General features: G+C 34.9%; 4 protein-coding genes across 4 annotated transcripts in view; 1 reads left to right on the forward strand and 3 right to left on the reverse strand.

Annotated features, from left to right (window-relative positions):
* LOC124437849 (vacuolar protein sorting-associated protein 4A-like) overlaps positions 1 to 3250 on the reverse strand; it is an 8951-nt gene extending 5701 nt beyond the window's left edge. The window contains exons 1-5 of the mRNA XM_046987779.1: positions 3024 to 3250; positions 2757 to 2868; positions 1717 to 1858; positions 652 to 731; positions 1 to 23 (exon numbers count right to left, since the gene is read on the reverse strand). The exon at positions 1 to 23 is cut by the window's left edge and continues 97 nt beyond it. Of these exons, the coding sequence (XP_046843735.1) occupies positions 1 to 23; positions 652 to 731; positions 1717 to 1858; positions 2757 to 2868; positions 3024 to 3044 (378 nt within the window). The 5' untranslated portion in view covers positions 3045 to 3250. The remainder of the gene's footprint in view (positions 24 to 651; positions 732 to 1716; positions 1859 to 2756; positions 2869 to 3023) is intronic.
* A 217-nt stretch (positions 3251 to 3467) lies between these two features.
* LOC124437813 (ER membrane protein complex subunit 8-like) lies at positions 3468 to 5260 on the reverse strand. Its single transcript, XM_046987737.1, has 6 exons — positions 4981 to 5260; positions 4396 to 4472; positions 4253 to 4322; positions 4137 to 4184; positions 4014 to 4060; positions 3468 to 3696 (listed from the first exon to the last, which is right to left on the reverse strand). The coding sequence occupies exons 1-6, from the start codon at positions 5170 to 5172 to the stop codon at positions 3528 to 3530; spliced, it is 603 nt and encodes a 200-aa protein (XP_046843693.1). The 5' UTR covers positions 5173 to 5260; the 3' UTR covers positions 3468 to 3527.
* A 2633-nt stretch (positions 5261 to 7893) lies between these two features.
* LOC124437815 (probable ATP-dependent RNA helicase DDX27) overlaps positions 7894 to 27563 on the reverse strand; it is a 54848-nt gene continuing 35178 nt past the window's right edge. The window contains exon 23 of the transcript XR_006945856.1: positions 7894 to 8651. The gene's annotated coding sequence lies outside the window, so the exon portion shown is untranslated. The remainder of the gene's footprint in view (positions 8652 to 27563) is intronic.
* LOC124437819 (iroquois-class homeodomain protein irx-4-A-like) lies at positions 14115 to 26214 on the forward strand. Its single transcript, XM_046987752.1, has 7 exons — positions 14115 to 14703; positions 17956 to 18192; positions 19358 to 19491; positions 23343 to 23755; positions 24353 to 24679; positions 25030 to 25138; positions 25327 to 26214. The coding sequence occupies exons 1-7, from the start codon at positions 14659 to 14661 to the stop codon at positions 25412 to 25414; spliced, it is 1353 nt and encodes a 450-aa protein (XP_046843708.1). The 5' UTR covers positions 14115 to 14658; the 3' UTR covers positions 25415 to 26214.

Consider the following 27563-nt stretch of genomic DNA (forward strand, 5'->3'; position numbering starts at 1 on the left):
AGGTTTTTCCATAACAATGGCACCTTTAAATTATACATTATATTATTGAGAAAAACGATAACAATGTTTTGAAAAAATCCAACAAACAGATACTGGTCACAGAAAGCCTCGAAGATATTTTATGTAAAACACACAAAGACATACAAACTATGCCAGATAATTTTTACTCAACAATTAGTTTTACAAACTTTCTTTCATTAAGAAATTAAAGATGATTGCTGCATTAGCAAAGGTTTTGGCAAACTGAGAAGGCCTTTGGGAGAACTCAAGAGCAAAGCAGTGCTAGCCCGAGACTGATGGTCAAAGTTCTCACAAAAGTCTCACAACAAAACAGATCCAATGTCTCCAAGGTTTGCATGAACCAGTGAAAATAGGAAAAACATCTTTTATTTCTTTTATAAAATAACAATGATGCAAAACAGACAAATTTAAAACAAACATTTAGTTTTTCTCAAACATGTATTCATGATTGATTTGCATATTCTCCTTGATAGATGTAATTGATTGAGCACAAATCTGTTTTCACAAGTTGGCTAATGCCAACTCAGCTATAGTTCAATTACCGCACACATTTTTATTTCCTAAAAGTTTGTAACATGAATGTTATGTTGCTTAAGTAATTGCAACAAAAAATGAGCAACAAAACTCAACTGTTCAGTTGACCCTTTAATTTTTTCGCTTGTCCGTCATCTTCATCATCTGATTCTTTATCTGAATCTTTACCATTTGTTCTGAAAAATGTATTTTTCAAAGTTTGATGGATAAAAAGAAAATGAAGACAGTAATTGGGTGTATTTAGGATGTGATGAAAATGAATTTGGCAGTAAAAGAGGACATGGGGATACATTAAAATGCATGAATGATATAAGAGGATTGTAGTTGATCTGTCAGGGATGCATGAGGATGTACAGAGAGTGAGAAGATTTGAAGTATAAAAAACATTTAAGAAAAATGACAATTTTTAAGCAAACATGTTTTTTAACCATTTTGACACTAAACATTATGCACTGAAGATTGCATTCTGATAATGTCGAAACATGTTTGCGCTCAAAAAAATTGTCGTTTTTCTTAAATGTTTTTTAAACTTGCTAGTAATTGTAAATTATGGTAACGTTAATCAATTAATTAATCATGAAAAATATGGCATTAGGGGATGTAAAATAGTTCATTACAGGATGTAAAAAATGTGGGTGGTGTATTAAGGATGGAAGATGATGTGTGAGGATACATTGAGGGTGTAAGATAATGCGTGAGGATACATTAAGGATGCAAGATGATGTGTGAGGATACATTGAGGGTGTAAGATGATGCGTGAGGATACATTAAGGATGTAAGATGATGTGTGAGGATACATTAAGGATGTAAGATGATGTGTGAGGATACATTAGGATGTAAGATGATGTGTGAGGATAAGGATGTAAGATGATGTGTGAGGATACATTAAGGATGTAAGATGATGTGTGAGGATACATTAAGGATGTAAGATGATGTGTGAGGATACATTGATGCAAGATGATGTGTGAGGATACATTGAGGGTGTAAGATGATAGTATAATGATGTAGTCATGATGTAAGAAAATGTATTACAGAAGTAAAAAGATACATCAAAGTTTGTAAAAAAGATAAATAATTCAAACAAAATAAAAATGGTACAATGCAACAACAACAAGAATGGTCCAACTCAAATTAAAAACAAATCCTTACAACATAACTTACGTTTTGTTTCCTGACCCAGATGCAGGCATTGGTTTCTTCTTATGTCCTTTCTTGATATAATTCTTTAATTTTTCTGCTCTCTCCAGATATTGCACACATTTTTCACGAATGCTTTCCTTTGATTTGTCACCATGTGCTTCATCTATAGAAAAATATAAAAAACACAATATTATGACATGGGAATATTGAAGCAGATATTACAAATCATTAGGTAGTTCTTACATAACCCTTTAATGAGCATTTTTACATACAGCTTGTCATCTGTCATCTAGCACAAAAATATCTCAAGCAAGCTTTTACATCAAGCATACAGTCATCAACAGAGATGGCTTAAACTCAGTTAACCATTTACCAAGTACTTTGGCATAAGTAATTTACTATTATAAATATAGAAGATTTCCATGCAAAGCTCGACAAATTTTCAGAATATAGAAGAAAAAGGCTCAAGGTATTCTCATATTTACCACAATCTAGAGAAATTTCCTCCATAAACAAAAGATACGCCTGGACTAATGATCCTCAAACATACTTATATGTTATGGTTTCCCAAATGAAACTTGTATTTTAAATAATGACAATTGTCATGCACTATTGTACAAGCCAGTTTTCCATTACATTAAAGTTTTGTAGAAGCTAGGAAAAACAGTAGTAATTGGCAAAACTTGGGACAGGAAACTCCATTTTATATCACTGAGGAATATACAGATGACTTGTCTTGTTTATGTTTTGCTGACAGACAGATTAAAACAAGGAGAGGTTAACCATTGAGTGTTAATCGGCCAGCAAGAAAAACGTAAACTAGACAAGTCCTCTTTAGGTTAGTCAAGTCAAATTCATGTTAATAAATATACACTCTTGATTTAGAAATCGAACGTTATCATAAAAACACGAAACATGAACAATCTAACGTCAAGACAAAATCTTCAAAGCTCTCAGACTTTCTGACTGTTTTTAAACTTCCTCATCCATGTTTCCATTCAGCTAAAATACTGTGTTGACAGTTTCAGTTGAAAGAAAATTGAAATAATCAATAATCTTACATTTCATAGCGTGAAGGAAATACTCGACTCCGTGTTGATAAAGCCTCAACGCTTCTTCAAAATTCTCAGCCTTGTCTTCTTCGGTCGCTTTAGTTACAATCTCAATAGCTTTCTAAAGTAATTTCCTTCTTTTAGAAAAACAAAGTGAATTTTGACATCTTTAACTTGACGTCTGCATAAAGTTTGTTGTACTGAGAATTTTTTGATTAAATAAGTTAGTGAGCGTTTAATGACTTTTACAGAAAGGATTATGATTTAAAAACATACCTGAAAAGTCCCACCAGCCATGATTTGTTAGAAAGATTTGAAGAAAAACAGAAAATAATTACAATAACACTATATTTTTCATTCGGACAAGACGAAGCTGCTAGTGAGCCCGTGACATGCCAGGTCAGCGTGAAAATGACGTAATTGTATCAGGAAGCTTACTCATGCGTGGGAAGTGGGGTTAGTGCAGTTGAATGGGGTAACGGCGATTGGTAATGGATGTATTTATGTGACGTCAAAGGGGGGCTAAATATGGATTGGCAAATTAACCTATCAACTACTTCAGGGGATGCAAGGCATTTTATAGGAATAAGGGGATGGGAGTGTGGTAAGGAGGGGAGTGTATAAAAATTAATGAATTCACTAAAGGGGGGGTGGCTATTCATGAAAGAAAGGCATCAAAATGTGTAATTTGAAATATGGTTAACCAGTCCAAATAAATAGTTAATAAACAGATAATCAAATTAAAATTCTTCATAAACAAAGCCCACAACAATTAATTAATTATTCAGGTAAGTTTGTCGTTGCAATTTCAATAACTTTGTTTATTTCGGGATTGAGCCAATCCAAGGTTATATCATCTAAATGATTATCGAAATCCACCAGACTTGGATAAACTTTGCCCATCATCAGTTGGGAAACAATATTCAATGTTTCATCATCTGCCAATGATCTAAAAAATTCCAAATTACCATATTGTAAACATCAATAATCTAAATCTAGAATTTACATCTTATACTAACTACATAAGCAGTTCCAACAGCAGTAATTTGATGGATGTAGGAAGATTGATATTAAATGCATAAGATGCAGTGTTAAACTTCTTTGAAATTCATTGTTCTTGAAGGATTAAGCATAAATATACGAACTTGAGTCCCGTCTTTATTGATCTTTCTACACATGTTTTTTCAAACTCTGAGTATTTAAAAACCCATTTGTGTTTTTTTTAAATCTTGTTAGAAACCATTTATTATTTTAAAAAGCACTTACAAATCTTTCTCATTGTATTTCCATTTATTATCTTGAATATGATACAACTGTGTGATAAAAGGTAAAAATCCACTTGATTAGTAGATGAAAAATCACATTTATTTAATAAAAGTGAGTTACAACCTTGAGTGCCTGAAATTCACATTCAAAGCCCATCTTTGTATTGTCAACCTAAAATACCCAAAACAAAAATTACAGTGATGACTTAAGGAGGCTTTGAGAAGTTTTCATGCACTCACCATCAGAATAAAAGCAGAACTAAAATTTTCCAGTATTTTTTCTGCAATTTTATAAGTAAAAACATCGGGGCTGAAAAGAAATTGAAAATGTTCTCAGGTTTTCTGATGGAAATATGAATTTTCAAACTCAAAATTTGATATACCTATTGTCATCCAGACATTGATTTGCTTGGTAATAACCAACTACCTGTAGACCATTGCTTTTACAATATGAATCAACCTATATATTGTGGAAATATTTCATAAAAAGTGGTAATCCAAATTGGAAAGTTTGTAAGATGTGCACTCAAGATTCAAAATTTACATGCACAAAAGCTTGGTTTTCTTGAAATGTGCATAACAAACTTTCCAATCTTGGTGGTAATGGAGAAATGGATATCTCATTACAAAGGCAATACAGCAGTAAAAGATTATTGACAAATAAACTTTGTTGGATATTTGCAGAGCTAGTCCAGTAGTCCTTAAGCAATACTTTCTGATCCTCGGTTATCCCCTTGTAATTTGGTACAGTAAAATCTTAATTGAACTTATTTAATCAAGGATCAAAATGACAGCACAATCTTATAAACCACCAACACTGTTGAAATACGGCAAGTTTCTATTGGAGTCCACGGGAGAGGGGAGGGAAGGGGGAGGTTAGGATCATGTGATTTAGAGAAACCTAATTCAAAAAAGATAATTTTTTCATAGTTGAATGAAAACTATGTACAGTGGAGATTACAACAAACCTGTGTAAGTGCGACTTCCATCATTGGCACCAAACCTAAACCAAGATGAAACATTGGTATTGCGTCCGTTACTTCAACATTGCTGACACAATTTTTGCCAGCCAATACAACACCACAAACGGCTTTATGTGGGTACTTGCAGGCGTGGAGAAGTATTTTAGAATACGCTTGGGTTGATAGAGTCACTTTCATTTCGCTGAAGTGCGTAAAATTAGTGTTTTGTTGTTGTAAATTTCGATCAAAGCGTCTGGGTCGCCATCTTCATTATACGGAGTAAGGTTATACGGGGGGGGAGATGTATAAAAAGATGAAAAGCTCTTGCACCATAACACAAAATATTTAATGCTTGTTGAAATTATTAATTTGACGGTTGATAAATGTTTGAAAGATATTTTCACTTTGTGTAACTTTTTTGAAATCTATCTAACTCGTTTGGCTCAGCTGTCAAGGTTATGTGATCTAAAAAACAAGAACTTTTTCATCAGTTTCTTTCATGTTTCTTTCTATATTTTTCTCCCCCCTGCTATCTAACATATAAAAACATCTACCAAAAGGAGGTAAATTCGGAAATACTTTCCGAATGCTGAATGTCTCCCCTGCGTGTTTCGTGGATTTTGCGTGAATCTAGAAGGAAGGTCAGAAGAGTGGGGGTAAAGATTGCAGAAAGCTTTGCAGCTTAAATAAATTAATACGGTATACATTCAAGCTAATATTGTTATCCCATGAAAAATTATACATATCCACTGACAGCAAATGTTCTAAGTTAGACAAGGAGGATTGTTGGCACTTAGAGGGGAATTACTAAATGTGGTGTCTATCTATGGTTCTGAAGAAGAGAAGATTTGTGTGTTTATTATTTTGTTTCATACTTTGGACACGTGAAAATAACTTAAGTTAGGATTGAATAAAAGTGTTGTATTTGTATATAGTCATGGCGTATAACTTGCTGTGCGCATGACAAAATCCAATCCTGACAATCAAAGTAAATCATTAACGAGAAATAGGCAATAGAACTATTTGTTAGAAAAAGAATGTTGTTAGTTGCTAGAATCACGAATTTAACAGTCATTAACTTACAGTTTCCATTAGACAGCGTGATTTACTTCAAAACGCGTAAGAATTTACTGATTATAATCTAAGAGGTTTTTCAACTAAATTTCGTATTCCAATGGCAAAAAACAGAATTCTTAAAACAAGTTTCGTAATAATGGAGCTAAGTGCTGAAATATAATGTTGTGAAAAAATATAGTTGATCATCATCATCATAGGAGGCCTTGCAATAACAAACAAAATGGAAATAATTTATAAGAGTATGCTACAAAATCGTGAGGAGATCATGTCAATAAAATTTTACCGCCATTCATCTTGTGGTAAACCAAAAGCACCGAACATATATAAAATACGTACGAAACATAAAATTTCTCGATTTTTTTTACCATTACAGTATAAATGCTTCGGATTTGTTTTGTACATTTCAACGCCTGCTCCCACATGCATTTGTTTGTATTGACATGTGGACAAGCATTTCATTGTTCAATAAAACAAGTCGCATTCCACGACAATTCAAAATAACTTATGTTGTCGCTGATAGACGACCATGTTGTTTAGCATGTGCTTCAGCGAATATAATGCCCTCTTCGGGGAGGTGTGACCTTTTTCGTGTCACAATCAGAACCACAAGACAAGTGATAAAAGATGCCTCATTCAGTTTGTAAGCATACAACAGCTAAATACAACGTAAAGACATCATAATTACTGAGAAAATATGTGCATGCGTCATTGTTGGCAAGACAACCGCCTGAAAAAAGCATGTTGTTTTTCCAGCCTCTCAATGTCGCCATCTTGTCAAATAAATATCCATTGAGAGGGATAATTCGATTTAAAATCTTTCAAAGTGTCATTTCGTTGCAAGATGGGCATTTGTTATCCCTTGTCGTGAGTCATGTTAGAACTTGTTCCATTCGGCAAGCTTGGCTTTTGGCTTTAAAACTCTTCCAAAACTACAATGCAAACATTTCAAGAGAAACTGTGGCAAAAACTTCATTGCATAAAAATATGCACAAAAAGGAATAGCCTTAAATTCTATTGTGCGCACAAACACACAAGGCTCGTTGTTTCAAATAAGAAAGGACTTGCTCAAATATCTTTCAGCTGCACTCATCATTAATACAAGACAAGCCTCACATCTTCATTTTTGCCATATTTAAAGTGCATTTGTTGTCATCAACTAATAAGGAAAACAATTTTGATAAGTGACACATTTTTCAGAGCAAATAACAACAAGGACATACAAGTTCTTTAAAAGCAAATTGAAGAGCAAGGTTTGCATGTGTAATAAGCATTTTATTAGGGACTAGTGCTAAAATACGGCAGACTACACTGTCAAAAATTCCTAATCCAAAACTAGCAACGCCAAACAAAAATCTACATTTGTGTGTAATTGCATAAGCCATAAATCGGGTTTCATCATTTTGTTGAACGTATTTTCAGAAGTCGGAACGAATACTCGAAAATCTGTGCATAAAGTGTCATTAAGTCATCGTGTCGTTAACTAATGCCATTTTCAATCACATTGATATTGAAAAAAAAGCACAGCGCGATCGCGACGGTCATGCAAATCCAATTAAGACCAACTTGAAAAGAAATACACACACGCATGTTTCAACGCCCAGCAATATTTCTTCAAAGAAATTTCTCCTTTCTCGTTTGTCAAATAGTTCTGACTTTTAAATGTTCCAAAAAGTTTGGGAAAAGATTGATTTGAATTCGATGAGGAAATGTGCGCGTAGATATAACTCATAAGAAAAGAAAAATTTCGGTTTGAAATTTTTAGTGGTGGTTTTTATAGTCGGCAGGTGGCTGAGGTAATATGACATAAAATAACATTCAATAGCCTGGGCCTAGAGACACGTATTTTCGTATCCAAACATTAAAATGTTTTCATTTTTATACAAAAAATAATCACATTCTCATTTCAACTTGAAGACTGAACATCCAAAGTTTTTATTTGAAACAGCAGACTGGCCTTTCCCATAGACATCAAATGAAGGACATTTTCAACAACATTGATAAATAGTGGCTTACATGATATATGACATGCCTTAACTGTAGGAACACCGGTAACGTGCTGAGAAACATTATCATATGGGGAGTTAGACGTGCGTGGTTTCCACGCAGCGTTCACGACAGGATAGGTACCCCACGCCTGCGTTGTTTGCCAAACCACGCAGAGCCCAACAGCGAATATTACGATTGAACAGTAAGTGTCAGAGAGTTGTCTAATTGCTTGTATTGATGCATGAGTAATTATCGCTCAGGTAGGCAAAGACTGAAAACCATTATATGTGCTCAATTAATGAACACATAACGATTTCTAATTCTTGGTCACTTCAAGCTGTTTCCTATGGTGTTCATGTTTTCTGTTTTCCAAGAATCTTTCCAAAAAATCCTATTTTTCGAAGATCTTTATAAAGGATTTAGGATTTCCATATCATGAAAATATTTCTTCATCGATTGCAGTGCAAATTTCTCCCGACATTACAGTATGCGTCATTGAGAATCGATGAAGCAACGTTTAACCTTGACCATGAGGTATCCAACCATGAGATTTTGTAATTTTTTCGCCAGGAGGGTTTTCGGCATAATGGCTCAGTGGAAACTGTATATTTTGACTGGTGAATTGACAAAACAAAGACGGATTATTGACACGTCATTGACTATTAAAAGTCAATCATTACTTCAAACGGCGCATTACAAATATTTGTCTGTAATTTGTTTCATTGAGTTTATTGCCGACGAAGAAAGAAAAATTTCAGAAAGGTATGCATTTCTTGAGTCACGCAAAAGTCCGAGAAAAAGTTGTGCCATAGAGCCCTGAATCATTACGGGAAAAGTTACGGGTATTAAGAAAAGAATTTTTTGAAGTCTAGTTTTTTCCGATTTCATTGGATTTAAATTTTTTTTTTATTATTTCACGACTCATTTACCTACGCTGGGAGCTATTTATTGCACTAAATAACATCCACTGCGACAGTAAAAAAAAGTAAAAAAAACTTTACTTCAAAAAAACTTTCGAGTTCTCTACACGCCTGTTTTAAATATAGTAGCTATTTAGCTAATTCAGTTGTTATCAGTAAGCATTGTTGCATCTATTGACGTGGATGATTTTATCGAAAACAAAACATTATTTATTTTGACTGCGGTGACTGTTCTTCGTTAAGTTAGAGCTAACAAGCGTTTGTTAAAAAATTTTCAATAGCAATATACGGCTACATAACGAAAAGTACTCAAAGCTGGAAGATGAACAAAAGAAGAAGTTATACAAGCTTCAGATGATTTCTAATAGAAAAATCTCGAACTTTACAAATTTGCTGTGAAGTTCAAAGGTCTTACAACATAGCTTTGATTTCGTACAAAAAAGCCAATGAAATAATGGGTTAAAAAATAAAGATGTTTCTAAACTTTCAACTCGTCACGAATTCTGAGAAAACTTTGCTGCAAAGTTTGACAAATGTTTGTAATAACAAAGTTGAAACCACGAAAAATGCAGTTTCCATGTCTAAGTACACATCACATAGCAACTGTCATGAGACAAGTATGTTTTTTTCCATGATCAAAGATAACTAGACCTAGAGCTTATATTTCCAAGTATTAGTTAGTTACTCTTGTTGTTCAAACGCTGTTTCAAATATCCATCGAAATACAAGCTACAACAAGTGAAACAATGTTTCAAATACAATGTCCTCGGTTGAGCGTGGTAATGTATTGTCTAATTGTAATACACGAGGACCCTCCAATAAGAGCTAACTGTGGAACAAGCTTCGAGCTTCGAATCAGGACGAAGTACGCATACAGCATAAAACTTTAAATTGATGTACAATTGATCAGTTGACCGTAAAAGTGGCAAAAAGTTAAGTTTGATCAATTCAGCGAGTAAGTCCGAATGCTATAATATATGTCAAGTTGAAATTACAAAGATTTGTTTGTTTTTAGCGTTATAATTTAACACTGTCTTTGTATGACTATCACATGGTTCGTTACAAGGCACAAGAAAACAACAATGACCGTTAATTTACACACTCGAAAACAGCTCATGTTGCAATTTCATATCGATTAATAAATGGCCATAAAACATTTGTTTTACAGACATTCGCATTTTGTCCTTTTCAATGGCTTCACTTAATTGCAAGGAATTCGTTGATCTGATTTAAAAACCAAAGCATTTCCCGTGAGTGAACAATCATCCTCAACTCGTCGTTTGTTGGATTTTCATACACCAAGATAAATTCTTAAGATAAAGACAAAGACTTGACAAGAGACAAGAGACAAAAGACATTGTCGAGTGAACTAGAACAGAGAGGCCACCCAAGATTACACGAAAACTTTACATCACTACATAGACACATTTAAGGATAATCCTTTATGATCTTATCATTTCTGTATCGCAAAATCAGCCTCGCATTATTAACTCATCCGGTCAAATCCGTCAGACAATTCAAAATACCTATGAACGTCAGAAAATTTTGATGAAAATGAGATATGTCAGTGAAATTCACAAAGCTGTCTCAGTAGACCGGTTCTCCGAGAATTCACGCTCTGAAACAAGTGTTCCTAACAGACAAGCATATAATTAGCGCATATCTGCATATCAAATTCATCGTTCGTGTGCTTCATGTTCGTCACATGGCTTTCGAAGTACATTACATAAATACCAGATTAAATAGTACGATGCATTAGAGAGACGAATTAGAAGTTTATCCTCGAAAAAAAAGCAAAAAACTACCTTTATTGAAACAAAATACGTGCGGCGTAAGTCAATTTACAAAGCAACAGTGTATTTTCGCAGTCACAGTAATTACATTGATGATATTAAGGCGATTTTCGGAGATTTCTTTTTGAATACGAAAAAAACCTTTTGGTTACAGCGCGATCTTTTACGTCAACCTTTGATCGAGTGATTTCACCGACAAAGATAAAGCAGAACTGTTCAACACCATAAACCGAATATGTCTGTATTACAAATAAGACAAAATATGGCGATATTACGATTGTATAATGTAGATAGAGATTGGAACCATTAAGTACGATGACTAACAAAAAGCGCGCCAGCTGGACATCGAACAGTTTGCAAAATATCTTTAAAAAATCGATGCAAAACAAACTTTTAGTCGTTTGACTTTTTTCCAAGTCGTTTTTTACAAAGGAAACTATCGCATACTTTTCAAGATTGTTAGGCTAGGAAATTAAAAAACAATTCACAGCCAAATTTACGGTGAATGAATGAAAAAACGTTTCAAAGGATTTTCTGGGAGTAGTCTCGAAAACTTAGGCTGTGTTCGCCATCTAATGCTCTTCATTAAAAACATTGCTTAAAATTCTAAAACATTTATCATTGAAAGCTAATTGCCGAAAGAAAAACGCACAGTGCAGGCATCGAAGTCTTCACTTTCTTTAAGAATGACAAAGAAAAATTGTTAGAATCGTAAAATTACGTCTTATGCAGAACAAAACATCCAATGATATCTTCATAAAAATCTGACATGAATTTGGTGAATGGTTTAACATTTTGAATTAGGAGTTCAAATAAATTATTAAGATTTTTATATCATGAGACGTCTATAAGATTGACATTATTGGGCTGGTTGATCAATCTATTCTCTCTATTGAGGCCAGTTGATGTTTATTACGGGATTTCTGAGATTGTCAATCTGGCCGTACGAATAAAAATTTCTCTAATTTTCTCTTCAACGATTATTTCGATAAGAATTCTTGTCCAGTACAGACTTGTGATACGAGCCTATTTTAGGAATCAACTAAACAAAAGAATTTTCTCTTCTTCATCATTGTAAAACAACTCAATCTATTGCGTGAGCAATTGTCCATATATTGTCATATTTTCCCGTTAACCTATACATGTTTCTCTGCCCATACACATCTGCACGTGTTCTTCACTTATACCGTTTCAGACATGCTAAATCATTACTATGCTCTTTTCAAGCGCATTATCATCGCTGTAAAAGGAATTTTAAGTAATTATATAATTAAGGTCCATTCAACATCGTCTGAACGTCTGTCCACGTTGCATATCTGTCTCATTAAGAGCTTTTGTTTCTGCGCTATCCATTCCCCAATCCATCACAAAAGTCACACATTCATATTGTGTTATCACACAGGAAACAAAGGGCAAGCAACAAAAACATGTCTGTTGGCAAAGTCCAATAAGAGCTTTTCACACATGCAAAGCAGGAGAACGCGGCTTCACAGCGGCTACAGTTATAAAGAGAACACCACAAAGTGTCACTCCCATGTCACGAGTTCATGTCATGCGGATTTTGTTTCCTTCTAAACGGCTACGCCACGTTAGCAATATCAACACAGTAGCTATTGTGATTTATTGGCAGAAGCATGAATGTATCACCTCTTTGTTATTTATTTGCCAAACCCATAGCTCGTAATCCGAATAACAGGATACATGACTTTTATTTCTGAAAGATAACGAAAATTCGTAGACTCTTATCTATTTGTGCACATGAATCTCATAAGTGGGTTCAAGCATCGAGTTATGTTGCAACTTCACATACAATGTATATTCATAAACATACATATATATACAGTCGTCAATAATTGAAAGTTCCCTTGCCCTCGTGGCATGCATGTAAGTTCCCATCGAAACGATGTCCTTTACAAACGCCAACGTGCGGTTCTCAAGTGGTTAATATTTTGTCTTTCGGTGAACATACAAGGAAATACCGATTGTAAACTTTAGATTACATGCACCAAATATCAATTAAGACCAACACACGCGTTAACTCCTTTACCAAGCATGCAAGCAATATGTTGGGAAAAAAGTGAAAAAAAGTAGGAAATATGTAGGAGCACTTCTCAACTTCTTCCATTCAACGAAGCCATTTCCTTTTCTAACTATTGCCCTTTTTTACTGATATCCCCAGAAAAATACACAAACTTGCAGTTATAAAAAGAGGCATTAGCTGTGTACACCTCACTAAATGTGCGTCTTGGACAAAATACATGTGAATACTGCTTTCTTTACAATCATGCAGTACCGACAGCAATATCAACGGAACCACAGGGAGAATCTTCTAATATACAGCCATATATGTAAGTTTGCGCACTTGGAGGTCGAAACTACAAGAAAACGCTTTGTTTCTAAACACATGTAAATTAACGATGGCGCCGAATCATATGGTTTTCTTATTTTACAAGATCCATTTAGCCATGGAAGCAGATATTTCATTGTCAACGCTTTTGGCATTGAATCCCTACACAGCTGCTTTGTTTGCCTATGTGATTTCTCAAAACAAGTTTCTTTTCCAACTATAAATGCATCTGCATTAGACTATAAAAGTTTTATGAGAATGGCTTCATTATGCTTGTTGAGCCGACGTACAAATCTAGTTCCTATACGCAGTTTGTAGTTATTGCAAAATTGAATGTGTCGACAAAAAAGACAATGTATGTATAGGTCAAATTAAACACAATACGCGTCTCGCGTATCTATTATAGACCAGAAATCCACTTCAAAGTATTTGATTATACGGAAAAGATAAATCAATAATTCTTAACGCCAGACAAATGCAAATATTCGCTTGTTAATTCCCGAGTAAATAAGATGGTTGATTACAGTATAAGGCACATGGTGAATAGTTTTTTCTTTGATGAGTCATCCATGCCTTGATGGATTTCTGCGTTTCAAATAACAATGAAAAGAAAAATGCTCTTAAATTTGACTCATTAAATTAAGGCGCACATTTGAAGATAAAGATAATAGATAGGCTGTTATTGAATGAATTTTCTCATCAAAAAAGCAGAAAGTCGCTAATTCCATTATCAAATATGCACATTGGTGGCTTCAGGCAATGGCGACTAGGACACACAGCGCTTCTCCAAATAGAAAAAAATCTCGATTATATCGAGTTGTACAATTCAAAATCAGCCCATGTATATCAAAATGGAAATATAATTGATGGATCGTGGTTTCGTGTGCTCAGCTTCGTGGAATAACAAAGACATAACAGAGAGAATTGGACCCAGTTGGGAGGAGTCCGTTGGCTTGTTTGAACCCAGGTAGGCGGAGAGCCTATGTCAAACAATGTCTATTTTTATGCGCAACCAGACAATAATAAATGTTAGCCGAGTTAACAACTCATCGCCTGTCAATCAACATGTCGTATATTCAATACTCAACTTGTTCACGACGGTCGTTGTTCCCTGCTATTGGTCCAATGCATGTCACGGAGTGTCATATTTGACTGCGATTTATGTCCGATGCTCTTACGGTTCCACAAGAACATATTACCCTGATAGAGCGAGGTTTAAACATCTGTGTGGAGAGATATCTCAGTGTCGGCTTGTGTTCATTGTACACACTGGAATATAGAAACCCGCGTTTTGGGAAGACTGTTTTGATTTCGTGGGTGCCCGCTAGCAAATAGAGGAATTTGCTTCATGCATTAACGTTGTGCTCCATTGTACAATACAAGCACTTCGTACTCGCATCAAAAGTCGACCAAGAAACACAGAAGTTACATACTGTAATCGAAAATAATTCCATTGAAGAGTCGAGTACGAACGATTACGATTTCACTAAATATCTCAAATAATCGCATTCAGGAGTGACATTCGGTGATATATAATTGGGAATTTGGTTTATTCAAGACAATGGCGAGCATTGCAGCAACTTTTGGACATCCATATACTTCACAGGTAAAGTTAGAGTAGATTTTCAGATAAAATTCTCTTACCATAACCGTTTGGGCAACGTGTAAGACGCGACGTACAAACGCATAATGCAGACACTTCTGCAAACGGAGTGTTTCACCAACACTTTCATGAAGAATAATTGGTTCGATGGTCAGTAATTCTACCTTTTTAAATCTTACTCAATTAAAAGATACAAATACGGAAATGCAGATAGTGTAAACGCATTGCTCCATTGCGAGGCCCAACGTTTAGAATATTACAAATAAAGCGCCTTCATGATCTCAACCATATAGCACATTATTGATGTGAGAATTTATGGCAAGGATACACAGAATAGTTTAGTCAATATTCAATGGCTCATTGGTATTTTTCTAAATGCGCTCGCATAAATAAAGTTAATATGGACACGTTCTTTTAGCGATATACTTTATATCAAGGCCGACGTATTTATATTTTGATAAACATATCGCCAATCAACCTTTATGTAGTTTCAAAAAACATAAAAATTATCTGGATCTGGGCTCTGGCTAATTGAAAGCAAATTCCTAATCAAAACCATGCATTTCTCTAACATCAATGATTGAAGAATTCAACGCATAGATTTAATCTTATGAAATTCACAGGTTACAGTCTGACACTCGACGTTAAATTTTCACAGTTATCAAAAAAGGACAGCTAACGCTTTAAATACTTCTAAAGCATTTTCTCCGAATTCTTTAATATTAAATAAATCACCTAAATCGAGTGTTTAATCGTTTGTAGTAAAATTGAAAATCAAATATGATTATATAACTATAAAACGATTCTCTTGTATAAATCTACCCAACAAAAATTGAAAATACGAAGACGTGACGCTGAAGGTTTTCAACACCAGTGGAATAAATTTTGAAATGTACACAATTCTTAAAAGCTTAGAGTGTAAGCATAGATAAAAATATAATCACGCGAGTCCAAAGTTTCATATAAATTATCATACGATGGCTGTTTAAATCACGTATTTAGAAATTTCGAGAAAGAGAACTAAAACCACATAATTCAATAGCTCAGCGACTGGCCATTTTTTGAGAAATTTTTTTCTATTAGCATGTTTCAAAAGCCATCCATCGTGTTCTATTACAACCACGAATTATGAACAAGCACAATTCAATTAAACAATTTCCTATACAGGGTCATGTAAAAGCTACCAGACGACTTACAATGTGCAACTGCTATTTCTCTTCATGTATTATAACTTTTATTTTTGAAACGTTTTGTCTGAGCTAACTTTTAAATATCTATAAATCAGTGGTAGTGTGTTCATGACTGTCAGTATAAAACCAATGTCTACAGGTATAAATACATTTTACTATGGCATGGTGCGAAGCAATAGTCGCACTCTATATAGTAACTTTTGGAAGTATAAAAAACACTATTTTGCTATGAACGCTGGTTTAAGCTTAACTCACATACTTTCACACCTAAATTTCGGCATTCACATTCACATTTGCAAACAAAACTGGCAGGTAGAAACAGTTGTTTTATGAATTACGGAAGAATTGTGCTCAACATATAAGTGAATGTTCGAGCTTTTTCTCATAACAATGTGATGTATATTGTAAAAATTTATTATGAAACATTCAATATAAACCACAAAGATACCGACGTTGAATGTTTGACCGCCATTTTAGATACCCTACGTAGATTTGTATAAAAAATTTCAAACAAATCCGAAGTTCAATAATGTAGCGACTTAAAGTTGTCCACAAAAATTATCTTGCTCAAGTAAAATGCAGTACAAAGTTGTTAATGATACATCACAAAAACTTTGTTAGTCAAGAACAAGTTCATGGGAAAACACAAATCTGTTTTCTTGTACATTTTCTGCTATAATATACTGCAAGGAGTACAAGAAAGTACTTTTCACAAACTAATTAATTTTCCGAAATCAAATTGTCGAGTGTCTTGCGCCTAATAAAACGTGTCAAGAACAGCCTAAATTTGTTTATTGGCCCCATAATGAAGAAAGCAAATCTCGTCAAGTCTGAAAAATTGAAATATGGACAAAATGCATATGCAATGGAACGAGAAATGACATCGCACAACTTCAACAACTTTATGCAAGTAATAAAGATATAGATAATATTTCCATCACAATCATACTGATAAATATAGTGAATGAAAATAATTTTCGCCACTCATGCACAATTAGACATGTCTATCCTTGTTAGCTGATATTCATGTTTAAACATCGTCGACACAACATACAACTCAAATTAAATTTTCCCCGAACTAATTTTTCCTTACCAAAATAACGTCTTTCAAACATCAACATTCAATTTTAGAAAAAGGATAAACTAGCTGTATTGGACGCGGGATAGCATGTAAACTTTATTTACATTTTTCTAACATTGACTGCCATTGAAATAAGGCGATAAAATGCATACACGCGGTTTTCCTTATTTCTAGGTATTTTCTAGAGACAAACATACTTATTTTAACGATAATTTGAATTTTATTCCTACAACTGCATCATGAATGGAAGATAATTGTCAGCAAGGATTAAAACATAAAGAATACTTGTAAAAATATCTCAATTTCGGGTCTGTGTAATAATAAATCAATATATAGCCTGCAAACAATCATGTAATCTATTACACAACTATTGCCAAATACATCCAAACGAGAGATATTTCGTATTGCCGAACAAAATTGTTTAAACATGAAAAATGTTGCAATCGTATTCATGTCTGGCCTTCGTCTCCGTTACTGAAGAAAAACCATATCATCGCGGTATAATAGTATTTTGTTAATCACTTCACAGACAAAATCCTGAAAGTGTTTTTTAAAAGATGCTTTTATACATCGCATTCGTGTATAAAGCGATTTGGGAGCTGTTGAACATGAAGCTTGCAGTATAGTTTATATGTATATTGTTGAAATTCCCCAATGTACCTCATAGCTAGTGTATAAAAAATCCTTCTATAAAAATGTTGATGATTTTCACTTTTATCCAATGTTAATATCGTGAAAACTTCAAGTGCGAAGACATGAATGTGTTATCCAATGTCTTAAATAGGAAAATATTTTGCATAAATAAAAGAGAAATAGTTTAATCTTTTTTCTTGAAGTTACATAAGAAGAGCGTTAGGTTTTACATCTGCAATTTTTTCACTGTGTAAACGCTTAAACAAAGATGATATGTATTCAATAGAGAAGCATACAATATATAATATAAAAGCATCGCTCTCTAAGTGTTTACTTGTCTATTTCATACAGTATCTCATGCAGACAAGCCATCGAGCCTGTTGCAACGGCGGATCGACACAGCTGACATCCCATTCATCGTCAAGTGTTTGTTCATGTCATTTTCAGCAAATGATTCAAGCCCAACAAAAAATTTCAGCAATGCCAATTGGCCTCATGCCTCGTACAGCACCTAGTTTCTCCATACCGGAGACAAGCCTTCTGCTTGGAGCTCGTGAGATGAGAAATGTACCCTATTCCCCATTGGAGGTAAGAGACGAACTATATAGACGCAGTTTTGTAAAATGAAGCAATCTAGCTAGGGCAAGTTGATGGAAAATTTTTATCAAACAATCTACGTTGATGTATATACTTCGAAAGTTTAGCTAATTTTTATTTCGAATGAAATAAAACACAATATAAAAAGCGACGGAATATGGAACATGTTCCCGGAAGAGATATGAACTGCTTTCAAACTTAACTGCTACTGAATTCATATCAGAGTCGAAACATATACCTACAATGTTTTAAAAAAGTAAGTTATGAATGACTATGTATAGTTATTGATTCACATATTCAACGAAATAACACAATTCCTAATTCAATCAATGCTCATGTCAGTTAAATCGAGTGAGTCACTTTCACAAATGATGTTATTTTGACTAGAAACACAAGGAAATGTTTCATTAAAGATTGCTAAAAGAGCTCTAACACAGAAGCGATGACCGTGTAACCAAATATATTAATAATAACACGATAGAAAATGCTAAAATCCAACAGCAGACGGTTCCAAATAAAAAAATATCAGTCATTTCATTTTCAAAAGACATGCAAGGCAAATAACGTTCTCGTTAACCCCTAGGACTGTTGATAACTGCTCAATACTGGTGTAAAACATTCTTTCGTAATTGACACATGTATTGACTACGGGAGACTAGGTAATTTTCAAAAGGACAGACAAAACCTGATGTGTATTTGTCTGATCAATACAGAGATAAAATAAACACGAACATATAATGAATGTATTTTTGCTTAGGTAAATGATGGATTTTTAACAAATGACGACAACTGTAAGTTACAAACCAAATCTGTGGTCAAGTGGGAAAATAGCCAATAATTATATAGAATCAGATGGAAAAAATGTATAAATTCGCTAGATTTGTGATCGTTAGTGTTCTCTTACAAATTTACATTAGCTATTACTCTGTCTATAGTCGGTCATACTCGAGTAATTTATTAAAAATATTGCAATTTCTATTATTTCTAAAGCACGCTACACAAAAATTTTAGTCAAAATTGTACACTCGATCAGTTCACCTTAGCAAAAATACACAAAAAGAACAGGCGTCTATTGAAGCTGGATTGCATTATGTAACAAGAAGCGGCAACTCCTTCCTCATGTCTGATCTAACCTATTTCGTTCCCTTACTTACAGATACGTCACGATATTAAAGACCTTACAACAAGACAGTTAAACCCAGGCTGGTATCTTAACTCAGGAGTATATCCAAGCCATCACCCGAACGCTTTTGAACGCAGTTACCTCGCTTGTCATGGATACAGTGAAAGGTAACTACAAAGAGGTGTCGCTAGAGTTAAATAATTCATATAGGCATTTATTACTTTCCTAGACAATAAAATTGATGTTCTATTTCTCAGACCAAAAAAAATACGTTTTTGTCACGGTATAAATCTGATAAAAGTGTTATCCGGCGTTTTTTTCTGATATTGAAAAGAAAACAAGGTGGTCGGCACTTTCTTGGTCCAATATTTAAGTAATTGTATAGGTCCTTTCGTTTAAGATAAAACTCGCAGACAATCAAAGCAATATATGAGATTCTTATGCAAGTTTTAAAGTAAATCCACTATCGCACAAACAGATAAGCGATAAGAGCTTGCACGCTCAACACATGGCGTCCGTTTTTCAAGTTGATTTGAAATAGAATTCCTTTCTGAAAAAAAAAACTAGTGGGTTATCAAGCCAAACTATGACAGAACACTGTTGACCATAAATCGAAACCAGAAATAGCAAAAGTTTGGATGGATGAAGTTGAAAAGGGTCATTGGCGTGAATTTTTGATATTTGTTAAGCTGAATTATTAAGCGAAATTTTAGTTTTGTTCTCAGTTATCAAAATCCATTTCAGGTGACTTTAGGAAACATGATTTTGAAGTTAATTTGGAACGCTTGCAATTTCAAAAGCTAGGAAGTTTTTTAAAACGTTTCATAATCATATAGTCCATGACTCCCTGCGGTATTTCACTATTCATAAAATACTGAAACAAAATAAAAAAAATATTCCTGATTGGTGTGTTTCAAAAAGCGTTTTGTTCAAAAACACTACATGAACTTGACCTTCTAAGCTGAGTTTTCTTAATTGTAAGAATCGTGATAGAATTTCAAATATTCCAGACAATCTACAGCGTTAAATTAATAAATCATTACTTTGCAAGTAAACGCGAAGGCTCGAGTCAAAAAATTCAACAATGCCAATAGAAATCTGCGATAAAAAATCTCTCGTCCAATCTCTCCTAATCACAACATCTGAGACGTTGGCTATCATTTTATGAGTTATGATGATGTGCAAGATTTAGCGAATTCTTTGAGGTTGTTAAGTCTCGCTCGTCTTTGTTCAAAATGTAATACAGAATACAAGACAAAACATAGCAACTTGAAAGGCGTACCGCTAATAAACACAATTAGGGCTCAGAATAGTTCCATCAAGTGGAAAGATGCAATCGCTTTCCCATTTAGCTTCTAGAAATATGTTAAATCACTTACGAAATTTCGCCAATTATTAACTTAGACGGAAAATTGAAACAATTTTTTGCTTTGGAAATTTTGCGAAATCTGCTAGTATTTTCTTTCATGTAAAGACACGATTATACAAGAAAGCCGTTGATTCAATAACCTATGCATGCAGAACACATGAAATTAGTTGCAAAGAAAGGTGTTCTGTACTTATGAGTGAAATTCCCAATGCCATTGACTGACAAACATTCAAAAATATAACTTAAGTGTATGAACAAACAAATAATAATGAAATCTTATGTATGTTGTAAAAATTTACGAAACATCGCAAATAGATTTATAGAATAACACTTATGAGTGAATGAATTCATATTGCTCTTCGTTATGCAGACATGGCTAAATTAACTATTCCTACAGTTTTAACTTTTAAGAGCTGATGTGAAAGACAAAAGGAGCTTTTTTCCACAATTCTTCCCTATTACATAATACTATCTACACCTCTTGTGAAAATGTACGTCAGAGATGGTAATATCTCCATTGTAGTATAAGTGAAAAATATCGCGTGCAGATCTAGCGACAATCTCAGACACACCACTTGAGTGTTCTTTGGCAAAACACGCTAAAACAATCATGTTTGGCAGGATGTACTTGATAATTAAACTGATGATACAATCACATGAAGGGAGTCAGAGATGCTTGCTTGTCAGTGTGGGCGTCGGTGTCATATAAATTAGCAAACATGAAGAAGAGAGCAATTAGAAAATAGTATATATACAGGCTATGCTATAGTCGATGTTTAATGACATAAAACTTGAGTTGCACTTTGATTTTAAGTGTCGGAATGTGACGGTAAAAAAAGAGTACTAAAGTCACTGCTCAAATGACTTAATAAGGCGTGGCGATTCAGTTTGTAATAAAAGGCAAATCAGGAATGTTGCCCAAGTGGAATTATCAAAGCCATTTGTAACCCTAGATTGTAAAGAGAGATTATTGTAAGCTGTCACATAATTGAAAGTTCCCGAAACTATTAATGTTGTCTAAATATCGTGGCGTTGTCGAATGATAAGTTAATGCATGGCATGTAAGATTTTAATGAAATCTTGCAAGGATTATGACTTTGAAATGAACTCACACGCGATGAATATACGTATGTGCCATATTTGTCTGGAGTATACGGGTGAATTTACGATTGCACGTAAGGTTTTACACTTGAGTGGCCTTGCATGCAGATGAATAGGATCTTAATGCAATTTAATGTAATTCTCTAACTTTAAATGTACAGCTGAATTAAGAGGCTTTATTTGTTTCGACATATCATGCAGTTCTGGCACACATTACAAAACTAAAAAGCTTTTTAGTCGATAGGAAATTGTACCATAAAAATACAGACTCGTTGACAAAGATGATCTGGCAACACTTCTCAAACATAAACTATTTCCTTTGAAGAGAAGTGAATCCACTCAATTTAATTTACAAGTTCGTCTTGAAGCTGAATAAAAACAAAGAGGCGAAAAAAAAACTCGCCATTACTATACAAAAACAATAATTTTGTATGCATGAAAATATGGATTTCAAAACGATCATTGTAAATGAAGAAGAAGTGTGTGTCAGAGTGCTCTTGAGATGCTTGAGCGATGATTGGCATTTTTATAGGACACAGACTGAAATGACAGACGTCTTTGTCTGAATTTTAACGAAAGTATCCATTTTCTAATTTAAAAACTTGTAATAGCTGTTTATAGATAGAAACATGTCTTGTTTTTACAGCAAACGCTACGACAAAAAGATGCACAGACAGATGTGCAGTCAGCATGGAGCAAATTAATTTTGATTAAATTTGTCTGATTTCTAAGAGTGAGGTCGATTCAGGAATGCGACTGCGAACACGAGAGGGCTAAGATCAAATATTAATTTGCCCAGCATGGGAAACTGACATACTTATGAATTAACACAGTTCAATTAAAATCCTGTTCGAGCGGAATAGAGATTTCATTAGTTTGGTCAGGAGAGATTGGAAACCGCTGCTAATTCTCATCATTGAAATAAAACTTTCCAAAATCGGTCATTGCTCCTCCAACATTGTCTAACCGAGATTTTTACCGAGAACCCAGACGTTCTCCCTAAAAGTCTACTCCGCTTCGGACGGAAAGACACGCCTTGTCAAAGCAAATGGAATTTTAATGACTTTACCGGGAGGGGCAGGTTTGGAGTGTGATAAAGCCACGTGATCTTATAAACAATAGAGAAAATGTGAACTGAGGTCATGAGAGAGACGGGGGTTTGGGACAGAATGTCAACGGAGATCGTGAAAGAGACGAGGGTTTGGGAGAGAAAATGTGAACGGAGATGGTGAGAGAGACGGGAGTTTGAGAGAGAAAATGTGAACGGAGATCGTGAGAGAGAGAGAAAATGTGAACGGAGATCGTGAGAGAGACGGGGGTTTGGGAGAGAAAATGTGAACGGAGATCGTGAGAGACGGGGGTTTGGGACTGATAATGTGAACGGAGATCGTGAGAGGGAGAGAGAGAGAAAGAACGGAGATCGTGAGAGAGGACTGAAGTGAGAGAGACGGGGGTTTGGGACAGAATGACCATACGCGCCCGCCAATAATTATGAGGACTTTTCCAATGATAATGGAAGACTTTATTTAATAGATTTTCGTTTAATAGATTCTCTCCAGTCGATCTTGCATCTGGAGCACGACGAAAAAACGCAACACGAGAGACCACGAGCACACTCAAGGCATGGCTTTATGAACATCGTAAAAATCCTTACCCTACCAAGGGTGAAAAGATAATGTTGGCCATTTTAACGAAAATGACGTTGACCCAAGTCTCCACGTGGTTTGCAAACGCTAGAAGACGTTTGAAGAAAGAAAACAAGATGACGTGGTCACCTAGGAACAGATGCAACGACCGTAAGGATAATGAGGAGTATAGTGAGGATGAAGATGACGACGACGATGATGACGCCAGCATTAAACTTTTGGATGATGACGTCAATGTAAAACTGGTGGAGAATGACGTCACTCACAGTGAAAAGGCCTTGTACAGAACGACAACCGTTATCAAATCATCAAAAGGTAGAGAGTGTAAATCTTGAAAACAAAAATCTTTTGCTCGATGAAGTTGGTACATGATGATCGTCCAATAAAGTCCTGAGAAAATTGACGTTTCTCAGTAGTCATCTTCAAAGTCAAAAAGGTCATAATTTTTGACTCTGAAGATGACTACCGCTAAGGTTGTCGAAACGTCAGTCAACAACAACAAAAACAGTCCTTCTCAGGACTTTATTAACCTGGACGATCATCATTTACAAACATGTAACGATACTGCCGGGTTCGAAGTTGGTAAATGTTAGTATCAAATGCATGAACTTGGATGTTTAAGGTTGTAGCTTGGTTCATGCTTGTAACAATAAACATTTAAAGCTCTTGAAAAGATAGGTTTTCTCCATTCTGGATGTTTTGGGGCAGGAATTCTATCTAGCATATCATAACAACCCGTAGTTTTCTACATGAAGTGCAGTTATGGTTTCTGAAATGATTTTGAGGGACATCGCCCCGTTATTATTCTCCCTAGGACATCTCCCCGTTATTATTCTCCCTTATTGAGACGAGCCATTTCGCTGTCATACGTAGGCCGGACTGCAGTTAACATAATTTCCTTAAAAATTTCAGAAACACCGGAAGTTAATGTTAACGACCTATCATCAACATCTACAAACACTGCAGATGATACAACCAACCCAAGCTACATGTTCCATACACGTCAGAATCGAGTGCCACATCATCCTGTCCCCAGTCTACCAAGCGCAATATGGTCCAGCATGCAACACTCCCACGCTACAACGGAGAACAATCGAAGAAAAAAGACCCGCCATGATGATTCACCTGTGAATAGTTTACGTAAATGGGTTGATGGTTGTTTTGACAAGAGTCGTGGGGAGAACCACACCCCTGATACTCCACCTCATACACCACCTGCTGATGTGGATAGACCAGTAGGTAAGAGGAATTTAAGGTTTGATCATATCGTTATTGCATCGAAAACAAAGTTGAGAAGTTCGTTGTGTTTCACGAGAGAGAGTTATCAAGCTCTTTTCAAAATGAAAAGCTTCGATATGAAAGTCATGAAAGGCTTAAAACGTGTAGAAATGAGTCAAGTAACTCGCTTTGGCAACCATGATGATAGGCAATCAAAATCATCGCACCATCCCTTTCCTGACTCCTAACACGGGGGGGGAGATGATAATGGAAAATTCAGAGGCCCTTGTTTAAATCGCTGAGTAGCCCGCCTGCTGTGAGGGTATTTGTGTTCGCGATCAATAAGAACAAATATAAATGTTTTATTTTAGAGAGAATACAAGAATCAACGGAAAGTAGTCAGATCACAAAGAAGACAGAGACGAAATATAGTTCTGCAGAAAAAGATGATCACACCATGGACGATCAAATACAAAACAGGTAAATTACACAATGAATTAAGAAACAAAACAAGCAGATATCACAGGAAAACACACAAGATATTTCCTTCTTCTCCTTTCCATTGTACCGCCCCCCCGGCACAAGGGCATCGGCCAATCACAATTCAGGATCAGTGACCAAATGCATAATCTCTAAGATATAAAATGAAAATGGTTTTTGTGTTTTAGACCAACCGAAAGTCGTGATGAATCGACAACAAACCGTGAAATAGACGCTGCTCTCGCGTTAACAACTTTGTTTGGAGCGAGGAGTTGATGAAGGAAAGTTAATGGATGATTTCAATGGTGGAGAATCATGATTACTTTCTGAACTAACTGCATAGAGCGGGAAGTTTAATGAAGGAAAGCTAAAGGATCATGTCAATGATGGATATCCATGATTACTTTCTGAACTAACTGCATAGAGCGGAAAGTTAATGAAGGAAAGCTAAAGGATCATTGCAATGATGGACATCCATGATTAGTTTCTGAACTAACTGCATAGAGCGGAAAGTTAATGAAGGAAAGCTAAAGGATCATGCCAATGATGGACATCCATGATTACTTTCTGAACTAACTGCATAGAGCGGAAAGTTTAATGAAGGAAAGCTAAAGGATCATGTCAATGATGGACATTCATGATTACTTTCTGAACTAATTGCAAAGCAAACTTCCAAAATACTTCTATGTAAAGTTTGTAAGAGCGATCAAAAGAGCTCCGTTTTTCAACTTAAAATCATGCAACAAACATGATTTATCTTACAGCTGTTCTTGTCAAAACAAAAAAATAACTTAAACAAGAACACAATGACTTGTTAGACGCAAGTCCCGAACATTTTGTAAGAAAATAATAATTTGTATCGTAGATGTATGTAATATGTAATATATAACAATGCGCAAAGCGCTGATGTTCCACAAAACACTGACAATCCTTCATTAATATAATTCAATGAAAAATTATTGATTGGAAACACCATTGTTAAAGTATAGTTGTAAATAACAATTTATGGATAAAAATCCACACCAAGAAACGATGTAAATACATTACTTAAATTAAATGAGCCATTTTTGCCATGACCTCACAGGTAAAAATAAAAAATTAGGGGGATTTGCAGGGAAAAACAAGGATAGTTATTGATTGATGTGTATTTAACCCACTCAATTACTGCTAGCGAAGCTCAAATTTTACTGGGGCTTATTACAAGAATATGTTTACCGGATGGCTGGGTACAAACTGAATACAAGAAATGGATAACCGGTCGAAATTTTTCATTAAATGATGATTTAAAGCCGTCTAATGTAATTAACACCTACGTTTTTTGACAATTTAGCCGCAAGCTTCCTTAATTATGAGTCTAAAGTTGAACATACACAAAAAATCACAATATTCGCTAAAATATGTGCTTGATGGAGTACATTTATGAAAATTCCAACAATTTCGTGACATCCATACAGCGTTATGATTTGTTCGAATTTCCCGGTATTTTTATAAAGAAAAATCCGGAATAGCAAATTTTCCCCAACTTTTAGTACATAAGTAAATTTCCAGATTCACGAACGTGTTAAAAATACACGCCAACTAAATGCGTCAACCCAGACGGCTATATCAATAAAACCCGAATACATCGTGTAATCTTTTATAATCTTTTTACATTAAGACATGAACATCATTGAAAAACCCGACATTCATCAAAGCTGACATAGTTCGACAGCTTTGTATGTGCAAACAACGTAAAAAAGTATAAAGCGCTTATCGCACAGTCGTACATTACAAAAAGCTTCTATCCACTTACAGATAAGTCACTTCGTGTTGCAACAAGACACAAAACGGATTTCCGAAAACGACGGAGGGCAAAAATAGAACAGTGTGGTTATTATTAGAATTCGTGGTTAAGAGCCGCAACTATTTAAAATGTAGCCAAACGCAATTGTCAAACGCACAGTTATCCAGCAAACGAAAATCAGAAACGAGAAATCCTCAACTTTTCATGCAAAATACCAGAGATTCATGGAGTATAGCCGTAAAACTTTACGACTAGGAAACTTAAAAATCAGCTGAGGAACAATGTATTCGGTCCCACCAGTAATTTTGTTTACTTTACTAATCTCTGTGTCATCTAATTAAACGTGTAAGACATTAAAATAACATGACGTATAGCGAACAGTAATAGACGGTAATTTCAGGAGCAGATGTTAGATGATTGATGATAATTGATATCAACATGACAATATTTATTCTACGGCTGTGACTTTCCTCACTTCAAGCATTGGGTAGGCTATGCTCCGAAGTGGCATAGAATCCAAAGAGACTGGAGCGAGCTAGCCGTCTCCCGTTTTGTTTACATGATGACGTCATTGTTTTATCCCCCTTTGCCTAATGTCCTACGACGCTTTAGATGTTATTTAAACTGCACTATAAAATGTCG

This window comes from Xenia sp. Carnegie-2017, unplaced genomic scaffold, assembly GCF_021976095.1.
Source record: "Xenia sp. Carnegie-2017 unplaced genomic scaffold, XeniaSp_v1 HiC_scaffold_17, whole genome shotgun sequence".
Lineage (NCBI taxonomy): Eukaryota > Metazoa > Cnidaria > Anthozoa > Malacalcyonacea > Xeniidae > Xenia > Xenia sp. Carnegie-2017.

Bases quoted from the DNA above. Each gene is read 5' to 3' on its own strand.
- LOC124437813 (XM_046987737.1), bottom strand. From the start codon at position 5,172: ATGAAAGTGACTCTATCAACCCAAGCGTATTCTAAAATACTTCTCCAC. The intron at 4,185-4,252 runs GTGAGTGCATGA...TGGGTATTTTAG, and splicing joins GTTCTGCTTTTATTCTGATG to GTTGACAATACAAAGATGGG. The intron at 4,061-4,136 runs GTTGTAACTCAC...TTTATCACACAG, and splicing joins GTGAATTTCAGGCACTCAAG to TTGTATCATATTCAAGATAA.
- LOC124437819 (XM_046987752.1), top strand. From the start codon at position 14,659: ATGGCGAGCATTGCAGCAACTTTTGGACATCCATATACTTCACAG. The intron at 23,756-24,352 runs GTAGAGAGTGTA...TAAAAATTTCAG, and splicing joins CGTTATCAAATCATCAAAAG to AAACACCGGAAGTTAATGTT. The intron at 25,139-25,326 runs GTAAATTACACA...TTTGTGTTTTAG, and splicing joins GACGATCAAATACAAAACAG to ACCAACCGAAAGTCGTGATG.